The sequence below is a fragment of the Orycteropus afer genome, unplaced genomic scaffold (assembly GCF_000298275.1).
Source record: "Orycteropus afer afer isolate SDZICR_OR568_19922 unplaced genomic scaffold, OryAfe1.0 scaffold00156, whole genome shotgun sequence".
Classification (NCBI taxonomy): domain Eukaryota; kingdom Metazoa; phylum Chordata; class Mammalia; order Tubulidentata; family Orycteropodidae; genus Orycteropus; species Orycteropus afer.
The window spans coordinates 721,901-732,908 of NW_006921743.1; the positions used below are offsets into that span (position 1 = coordinate 721,901).

Sequence of the window (11,008 nt, forward strand, 5' to 3'; positions counted from 1 at the left end):
AAAAAAAAAAAAAGAAATATGAAAAAAAGAAGAAAAAAAAAACTGAATAAATAGAGTTTAATCTGGAGTCTCTGGGTGGTGCAAATGGTTAAGCTAACTGAAAGGTTGGTGGTTGGAACCTGACCAGAGGCACCTCAGAAGAAAGGCTTGGTGATCCACTTATGAAAGGTCACAGACTTGGAAACCCTGTGGAGTAGTCCAACTCTTGGATCAGCCTGACCAACCTGTTCTCTTAGGATTCTTATGTATACATAAAATTCTGATTCAGTGTATGTGAGGTGGAAAGGCAAGTTCTCAGCAGGGGATTGAACCAGAATGAATTGGTTTGAAGCCTTGCTTTGGTGAGTAACTTCATCACTGGGCTCACTGGTTCAGTGGCTGATGGATCTTTTTTCTGTTACAGATGATGGGAGGCAAGGGCCTTAAACAGGCCACGGAAATTGCTATATTAAATGCCAACTACATGGCCAAGAGATTAGAAAAACACTACAGAGTCCTTTTCAGAGGTGCAAGAGGTAAGTATCAACTTTAGTCTCTTCAATAACCTTGGTTTATTCTTTTCCAAACCACATTTGACCTAGTAGATGTGGTTTTCTGAACTAAGGTGGGCAACCTCTGTCTCAGTATATACCAAGCAAAAGTGTAGAGTTATTGGAAATAACTTCAATTTACTGAACACGTTAGGGGTATTACCATATGCCAAGTTAGGCTGGCTGCTGTGTCTACGCAGTCCGTGTCAACAGGGAGCCCACGCAATGGAAAGATGTGAACACAAATGCCATGAACCCATTCCCTAACAAATTGTTATAGAGATGCCCTAAAATTGTGGAATAATGTGACTAGATGGAGGCAGGGTAGAAGAGTTGTTCTGAGAGGAGCCATTCCAGATAGCCTGGAATGAAAAGTAGATAGTACCAGAGTGAATAAAGATACAGGAACAACTTGGAGAAAGATGAGTTACCTGGATTTCTGGAGTGTGAGTGGGTTTAAGGATAGGATAGGAGGAGAGGGAATAGGTGAGGATGAGGTTGGAGACATAGCAGGAGGCCTTGATGGTCTTGGAAGGCTCTGGACTTTACCCGTCAGCCAGAAGGTAGCCATTAAAAGTTGTTTTTTTTTTTTTTTTAATTCTTCTATTATTTTTGTTGTTGAAAATACACACAGCAGAACATACACCAATTCAACAATTTCTACATGTACAATTCAATGACAGTGATTACATTCTTCAAGTAATCATTCTAACCCTCCTTTTCCAAATTATTCTTCGCCCATTAACATAAATTCACTGCTTCCTATTTAAACTTTCAAGTTTTTTTGTGTGTGTGATTTGGGTGAAAGTTTACGGAAAAAATTTCTTTTCCATTCAAAAGTTTGTTTTGTGACATTGTTTGCAATCTGCACAATGTAACAGCTCTCTTAATTTCCTCCCTGTAGTTTCCTTTTGCCTGTGTCCTTTCCTGTCCATTCCTACCCTCTGAACTATCCCCCTATTCAAATAGTACCCTTCTGATCTGCTATGTTGATTGATCTAAAGAGTGTACCTACTTGTGTAAAGGTTCACCCTACACTCCTGTCTATTGTTTGGCTGGAAGCCATGGGACTGAGTTTAATTCCAGGTTAGATGGATGACTAGGGGCCATAGTCTCAGGGGTTTCACCAGTTTCTATCAGATCAGTGCGCTTGGTCTTTTTCTGATTTTGAGTTTTGTTCCATATTTTTCTCCCACTCGATCCAGGATCTCCTATTCAGATCCCTTTCTGTGTGGTTGATAGTGGTAGCCAGGCACCATCTAGTTCTTCTGGTCTCAGGATCATGTAGGCTAAGGTATGCATGATCTACTAGTCCCTTGGACTAATTGTTTCCATGATCTTTGGTTTTCTTCACTCTTCTTTGCTCTGGACAAGGAGAAACCAATTGTTGCATCTTAGATGGCTGCTAGCAAGCTTTTAAGGCCCTAGTCACTACTCAACTGAAGTAGGATGTAGAACAATGTTTTCGTGTAGTTATGTAATGCCAATTGAGCTTGATGTCCCTTGTGACCATGGTCCTGAACCCATGGGCCCAGCAACTCACTCCCTCAAGGAGTTTGTCTGTGGCTAAGAAGTTATAACTTTGTCTCCTGTGAGTTCTATTATATGTGTGGACATTCTTACTCACCCTCAAAAAAAAACTAAACTCACTGCCGTGAGTCGGATACAACTCATAGCGACCCCTCCTTGGGTTTCTGAGGCAGTATCACTATGGAAGTAGATTGTCCGACCTTCCTTCGGAGGAGTGGCTGGTAGGTTTGAACCATCAGTGTTCTGGTTAGCAGTCAAATGCCTTAGGCAGTACGCCACCAGAGCTCCTGGACATTCTTATAGCACATACCAATGTGTATGTACAAAGATCATCTCCCAAACTTATGTATGGTCATGGACATATTCCCTTTTGCCTAGACATACATGATTATTCAGCCTGCCTACCTATGTAGCTGCTTATAGATTAGTATTTGTTGTTATTGATAATGCAGTATTGTGTATGTAATATGCATATGGAAGCACATATGCTTGGAATTGCTACCCTGATTTACCATAACTATTTCAAAGCCTTTTGTTGTTTCTTACCTTTATGAATAATTATATTAATTCTTATATGCACAAGGCCTGACATACAGTTTATGCTCAGCTCAGCATAAACTGATAAATTGTTAAAAAATTATTATTTAAATTAAATAAATTATTAATATTATTATTAATAATATAATATTAATATTGATTGACTACTATTCATCAGGCACTGTGAGAGGCCACATAGCTACAGTTACAACCATTGAAGTTGATCATAAATAAACAGTGAGCTTCAGCCAAATTTAAACTTGGCCTTTGATTTACCTTGGAAAAACACAATTCTTTTGTATACAAGTCTCAATACCAGGATTAGAAGAACTTTAATGAAGGCTTTCTTTGCAATTGGCTGCTAACCTATACTTTGTCTTCTCAAGCCACCCTTTGAAATCTGTTCAGCTCTTTTATTTCATCATTTCTCCTATTTGCTTTAGCTACTCTAATTTGAACAAGTTTCAGAGTCTCTCCTGATATCGATTTTTGTTATTTTCTCTTTCCTGTCTTTTTAATGACTTTTGTTTTCTTCATGGATGATGTCCTTGATGTCAGCCCACCACTCACAGTCTTTGGTGAGTAAGGGTGGTGACTTACTGAAGTGTGATGCATCCCACCCTTATCCTGCTTCGTTAACATGCAAAAAAAACCTCACTGCCATACCAAGGCAGTATCACTCAGAAAGTAGATCGCCCAACCCCAACCTTCCTTCAAAGGAGCGGCTGGTGGGTTTGAACCTCTAGCCTTCTGGTTAGCAGTCAAAGGCCTTAGGCACTACGCCACCAGAGCTCCTTCATTAACATACAAGAATAACCTAATTCTCTTTAGGATTACCTAATCCTGCCTCATCAATCATAGGCAGAGTTTAGAATTTACAACACATCACAAAATGGAGGATAATCATCCAATACTGGGAATTATGGCGTAGTGAAATTGACATATATTTTGGGAAGGGGCACAATTTGATCGATGACAAGTGCATTAAAGGTTTTTTAAGGGATAGGATTCATTAAGAGACCGTTAAAATAGTTAAGACATTGGCAGGGATGAACATACTATTTAGCTGTAAAACCAGTTGGATTTAGTTATTGTTTAGTTTATTGTGAGGAAGAAACTAGATGACTCTAATGTCTTGGAGGCATCCCTGGGTAGTGCAAAAGGTTAAACCACTCAGCTGCTAACCAAAAGGTTGGTTGTTCAAGTCTACCGAGAGGTACCTTGGAAAAAAGGCCTGATGATATACTTAAAAAAAATCAGACATTGAAAACCCAATGGATGGTGGGAGGGTAGGGAGCTGAGGGAGTAGGGGAGGTAGGGTTGGGAGTGGCCATGAATTTAAAAACTGGTTTTGCCTTATAAATATGTATCCAAAAGGATGGTTCTGGAATTTGAAAACAGAAAAGAACTAAATAATCTGAAGGTCTGGTTAGGAAAGCTCTCTCAGAGAGTAGAAAAGAAAGTTGTGTGCAACGTGTCTCTAAGCAACGAAATAAAAGGCTTCTGAAGTAGGTATTAAAGAAACTACAGGAGCCACTTATTAATTCAAAAATAGCTCCTTTGGGGAGAAATGTATCCTGTTTGTGTACTGGCCTTCAGGATTAGTTTAAATATTTGTTTGATTATATAAGTAATGTATATCTACTCAACATGGAAATTCTGAAAAATAGAAAATTATGAGGAAGAAAGTTTACATTGCCCATGGTTCTATGACTCAGATGAAACCAGTATATTTTGCTTATTTCTTTCCTGGCTTACTTTTTATACAATTTAAGATCATATTATAGACGTAATATGTATCCTGTTTTTTAGCTTACACTGTGAACTTTTCCCTACATCACTGAATATACTTTGAACAGGTCTACATTGAGTCTACTGCATATACTAGGGTTTGTTTTTTTTTTCTCCTCTAGGTGTTGCATTATAATAATGTTGCAATAAAACACCCTTAGATTTTTTTTTTCAGACAATGCTGGTTATTTCCTTAGGATAGTGGCTTAGAAGAGAAACGGTCAGCTTAAATGCATTTAAACTCATGATATGCATGGCCTTATTCCCTCCTGCCCCAGACATTGTATCAATTTACTTCACAGGAAAAGCATGTGAGTGTCTACTATGTGAACATGTCTACTGTGCGGGTCCACCATGTGAGTGTGTCTACCGCGAGAGTGTCCACCAGGACACAGTGTCCACTGAGAGCGTCCACCTTGAGAATGTCCACTATGTGTGTGCCTGTTTGAGTGTGTCCCCCATGAGAGAGTATATAAGTGGCCACCATTTGAGTGTCTACCGTGTGAGAGTGTCCACAATGAGAGAGTATCTACCTCATCAGGGCCTTGAGAGGACTGAGAACCAGACTGAAAAAAACCAAACCAAAACAAATCTGCCAATTTGATGGGTGAAAAACGATTTTGCTTTAATTTAGGAAGTTTATTTTTTTCCCTAATTGTTTATGTATCTATTTAAAACTTACTTATAATTCATTTTTAAGGTATTCAGGTGACATAGTGGTTAATGTATTCAGCTGCTAACTAAAAGGTTTGTGGTTCGAACTCATTAGCCACTCTGCAGAAGAAATATGAGGAAGTCTGCTTCCATAAAGATTTACAGCTTGGAAAGCCTATGGGGCAGTTCTACTCTGTCCTATAGGGTCACTATGAGTCAGAATCGACTCAATGACAGTGGGTGTGGTTTTGGTTTTATGATTAATTTTATTTGACAGCTTTACTGAGAGATTCACATACCATACAATGCAGTCAGTTAAAGTGCTCATTTTTGTGACATGCAAGTGTTTTTTAGGTACCTACCATGAATCTAAGGAGCTCTGATGGCATAGTGCCTAAGGCACTTGACTGCTGAACGGAAGGTTGGCTGTTCAAATTCACCAGCCACTCCTCGGAAAGAAGATTAGGCAATCTACTTCCGTAAAGATTTACCACCTCAGAAACCCAAAAGGGGGTCACTATGAGTCAGAATGTACTCAATGGCAATGAGGTTTTTTTTTCTTCTTTTTTTTTTTTTTTTACCATGAGTATAGGAGTACTGGTGGCTCAGAGGTTAAGCTCTCAGCTGCAAACTGAAAGGTCAGAGGTTCAAACACACAACCACTGTGTGAGAGAGATATGGCAGTCTGTTTCCCTAAAGATTTACAGTCTTGGAAATCCTTTGGGGCAGTTCTATTCTATTACATAGTTGAGTCACTATGGTTGACTCAACAGCAATGGGTTTGTTTGTACCATGGGTTAAAGGGGCAGTGGTGGTTCAGTGGTACAGTTCTCACCTTCCATGTGGGAAACCCAGGTTTGATTACTGGTTAAACCAAACCAAACCAACTTACTGCTATTGAGTCAATCCCAACTGAGCGGCCCCTCCTTGGGTTTCCCAGGTGGTTTCTCTGTGGAACTGCCCAATATTCCTTTTGAGGAGTGGCTGGTAAGTGTGAACTGCCAGCCTTCTGGGTAGCAGTCAAAAGTCTTAGGCACTATGCTGCCAGAGCTCCTGATTACTGGCTAGTGCACCTTATCTGCAGACAGCCCCTGTGTGTCAGTGGAGGCTTACATGTTGCCATGATGCTGAACAGGTTTCAATTTAGTGGAGCTACCAGATTAACATAGACTAGGAAGAAAGACCTGGCAATCTACTTCCAAAAATCAGCCAATGAAAACCCTGATGTTGAATGGAAAACCAATTTGGTCTGTAAACTTTCACACAAATCACGATAAAAAATTAAAAACAAAACAAACCACCTCTGGATCCTGTTGTGCATGGGGACAGCCTGAGTCAGGGGCCAACTGGAATGCAGCCAGCAAACACCACCATGTGCTTTAGTATTTCTGTGCCTACTTTAGGCTGAGACTGCCCCAGCCATGGGGGGGATTTGCAGCACAAAAAGATGGATGAAATTTCCATTTGTTTTGGCATTTTACCCCAGAATTAAATAATGAATAGTATTTCTCCTCCCAACCATAAATAGATCGGGGATTACAGATTTTATTACCCAATCCCAAAATTCATGAAACCGAACACTGTCTCATGTTTGGTCTGGTAAACACATTCATTATACAATTTGTGGCTCAGTATTTTTAAGGCCTAAAAAAGAATCACCATCATATCCCCCAAGGACCCAAAATAGCATTGTTCTTAATAAACACACTGTACACTAAAATGTTGAATGGCAATATTAGAAGGCTGTTATTCATTTGAATCACATTTACCAGCTCTAAATAAGATTTTGGGATTACGGAGGACTATGAGGCAATCATTTTAATGAACTCCAGGCTTGTCTTCATTATCCATTTCTTTGAGAGACTAGAGTAGCTGCTAAACTGAGGAGGCTTATGGTTTTGTGGAGCCAGGAAGTGGCAGGCAAGAATTGGGATGGAGTAACAGCAATGGTGGTTATTCTGCTAGGATGTTGTAAAGAAGGAATCACCATAGGTAAAAGTATACATTTTTAAAGGAGGAATTTTTCAAGCTTCACAGGCCTCTTGTGGGAGGCAAAGCTCACTGTTTGATCCAAATCGAGTTCCTGTCAGGGGGAATGGACCACTTTATTAGTATTCCAGTGTTGTTTTAGTTTCTTAAATGCCCATCCATTTTTTACCTTAGACAAACTTACCTCTGCCTGAAAGTTCCTGTCCCTGAAGAGGTTTCTTGGTAGCCCTTGTCTTTATTTTTACTTTTTTTTTTTTTTTTTTTTAATTTTTGTTGTTACTTGGGTGAGTTTACAGAGCAAATTCATTTACTACACACAGTTCATACACATTTTGTCTCATGACATTGATTGCAATTGCCCACAATGTAACAGCTCTCTTCCCACTTCTTCCTGTAGTTATCTCTTCCTTGTGTTCTTCCCTCTCATGCACTCCCGCCCCTGCAAGCTGACTCCCTTTGCAAACACTGCCCTTCTGTTCTCCCAAGATTGATTGCTCCCGGTGGCCCTTGTTTTGTAAGTGGACATGGCCCAGGGGCTGGGCAGGGAAGTAACCCTCTTAAGGCTGGGACCCTGCCTACCTGACCTCATTCCCAGGGCAAAAGCCAGGAGTTTTGAGTCTGTTTATCGAGGCACCTGGATTGCACCTGAGGAGCATTGATTGCCACCCCTCCCAAGCTCTAAGGCATAATTGCCTAGTGAGCTCCAGTTACCTGTAGGCAGATCCTCTGAGGGTGTGGGATAAGTAAGGTCCTTGCCCCAAGGGGAAAATATGAGAACCTTATTCTCTGTGTGTGGCAAACAGTTAACACACCAGGCTCCATTGCTAACTGAAAGGTTGGAGGCTCATGTCCAGCCAGAAGCACCCTGGAAGAAAGGCCTGGCAATCTCCTTCCAAAAATATCAGCCATTGAAAACCTTATGGAGCACAGTTCTACTTTGACACACTCGGGGTTGCCATGAGTCAGGGTCAGCTCACTGGCAATGGTTTTTGTTCTTTTTTAGAAAAATTTTCCATAGCATGTTCTCATGTCCTCTTCAGCCTCAGAAGATAATTAACATGTGTTTTTTTTTCTTCCAACCTTAGAGCCAAGCTGCTTTTCATTTCCAATCATTCTATCTCCCTTTCTTCCTTGTTTCCCAGACTTGATAGCTTTTCAGACTTTCAGCAAGTAGTCATGATGGTCAAGCTTGGCTGAAACATACCTCTCAGTGACAATGAAAACTCTCACCCATCAGTTTATACAATTTCTGCTTCAGATCATCCTGACTCGTTGTATGACTTAGAAGGTTTGCCTATCCATCTTTCTCTTTAAAAGCTGAAAGCAAAAACAAACATCTGGGGATCTGGCCTGTGACAGCCACCAAGTTTAAATTTCATCCCTTTCAGGGCTCCAGTAGAGAAAGAGAGAGATGCTGAAACTCCATCACTAGTTTACTTTAAAAGCATTAGGATATGGATTTAGAAATAACATCTGAACCTCATTTGAAAATGTACTTCTTTCCAAACCACTTGGTGATGGTGGGGCCTCTGTGGATGAAGACTGGTGACCCGCAAAGCTGGATGGGGCTTGGCAGGATGCTGTGGTTGATGAACCTCTGCCTAGCAGCCTCTTCCTCCTCTCTCCCTCTCCTCCTGCCATCCACATGTGCCCAACAGTGAGCTTCATTAGCTTTCGGTATTAGTTTCTGAGGACTGCATTAACATAGGACCACAAACTGAGTGGCTTAAACACATTTATTTTCTTACAGTTTTGGAGGCTATACATCCAAAATCAGGGCTGTGATATCTGGGAAGGGTCTCGGGGAGGATTCTTACTGGCCTCTTCCAGCTTCCAGTGGTAGCCGGCAGCTGATGGCATTCTTTGGCTTGTAGAAGCGTCACTCCGTCTCTGCCACTGTTTCTACATGGTCTTCATTCTTGTCTGTGTCCAAATTTCTTCTTGTAAGGACACCAGCCTTTGGGTTAGAGACCACCCTGCTTCAGTGTAACTTCATCTTGACATGACAACTTCTGCAAATACTCTATTTTCAAATAAGTCCACATTCACAGGCTCTAGGGGTTAGTAGTTCAACATATCGTTTTTGGGGACACAATTCAACCAATAACACCTTCTTCCTCAAGACACTGTCACAGTGCTTAGGCAGCAGATGGAGGCTCAGAAAAGAAAGGGCAGAAGCTGAGGCTGGGCTCCCAGAGGAGGGAGCAGGGCAGGGCTTTTAAGATGTCCTGGATAAATGTCTGAGAGCTCTGGTGGGACAGTGGTTAAGGCATTCAGGTGCTAACCAAAAGCTTGGCAGTTTGAACCCACCAGGTACTCTGTGGGAGAAAGATGAGCCAGTCTGCTTCTGTAAAGATTTACAGCGTTGGAAACCCTCTGGGGCAGTTCTACTCTGTGCTGTAAGGTTGCTGTGAGTCAGAATCAACTCAGTGGCCATTGCATTTACTTTTTGTTTGGATATATGTCCCTCAATTGTATATGTAGAAATGGCTGAATTGGTGTATGTTTTGCTTATTCTCAATAACAACAAGATTCATAGGTATGACAGCTGATGGGAACTTAAATAATCTGGTGACTTTTCTCCTGAACATGCCAATTGATTACTCCTTTCAGGCACTGTTTTTTCCCCTCTGGTTACCTATCCATGAATACAACTTTCTACTTTTGAATCACACTCCTTAAAATTTTATCCTCCAAATTTATGAGACACATGTTTTAAAAACATTCAAAGTCTCAGGCTCTCATACTTTTATTTTCAAACTAGACCCATTCTTCCATATTGACCTGAGCAGCAGCAGTTGGCTTCACTAGCTGGAGGGGTTCTGTCTGCTCCAGTGATCTCTAGGAGACAGTCAGCAATCTCATTAAGAAAAACCAGCTGCCATTGAGTAGATTGCCCACATGTGACAGAGAACTGTGCTCCATAGTGTTTTCTTTTTTTAAAATTTTTATTGTGATTTGGGTGAAAATTTACAGAGCAAATTCATTTTCCATACAGCTCTTCATACACGTTTTGTATCATGACACTGACTACAATTCCCCACAATGCAATGGCTCTTTACTCCCTGTAGTTACCACTTCCCTGTGTCTTTCTTTCCTATGCATTCCTGCCCCCTAAGCTATCTCCCTGTGCAAATACTTTCCTTCAGTTCTGCCATGATTGATCATTCTCAGGGGTCATGATGTAAATGTTCACCCTATACACCTGTCTGTTGTTTGGCTGGAAGCTATGGGAGTAAGTTCAGTTCTAGACCTGCAAGGTAACTAGGGGCCATAGTCTCTGGGGTTTCACCAGGCTCTATTCGACCAGTAAACGTGGTGTTTTTGATGATTTTGAGTTTAGTTCCATATTGTTCTCCACTCTATCCAGGATCTCCTGTACTGATCTCTATCCAACTGGTTGACAGTGGTAGCCAGGTGCCATCTAGTTCTTCTGGTCTCAGGGTCATGTAGACTGAGGTTCACATGGTCTGCTAGTCCCTTGGATCAAGTGTCTTTGGTTTTCTTCACTTTTCTTTGCTCTGGATGAGGAGAGACCCATTGTTCCATCTAGATGGCTGCTTGCAAGCTTTTAAAACCCCAGTCGCTATTCATGAAAGTAGGGTGTAGAACAATGTTTTGTATAGTATATTAGGCCAATTGAGCTTGATATCCCACAGGTCCAACTACTCACTCCCTCAGGGTAGTTGGCTGTGGCTAAGAAGTTATCATAATTTTGCCCCTTGTTGGCTTTATTATATATATGGACATTCTTTTTTTAATGCATTTTATTGAAATATAATTTATGTACAGTGAAATACACAAAACTAAAGTGACATAGGTCAATGCTTTTTTTTTTTTCCTTGCAGTGTTCCCTCTCCTCCCCTCCCACCCCTGGCAACCAACAAATTTTCCCTCCATATATACACCTTTCCTTGACCCTCCACAACAACAAAATAATACTGTATTTGTCCTTCTGTGATTGACTTATTTCACTC

At 40.9% G+C, this 11,008-nt stretch overlaps 1 protein-coding gene across 1 annotated transcript in view; it reads left to right on the top strand.

The window, feature by feature from the left end:
* GLDC (glycine decarboxylase) overlaps positions 1 to 11,008 on the top strand; it is a 153,007-nt gene that overhangs the window by 134,123 nt on the left and 7,876 nt on the right. Inside the window, exon 21 of the mRNA XM_007946319.2 lies at positions 404 to 515. Within this exon, the coding sequence (XP_007944510.1) occupies positions 404 to 515 (112 nt within the window). The remainder of the gene's footprint in view (positions 1 to 403; positions 516 to 11,008) is intronic.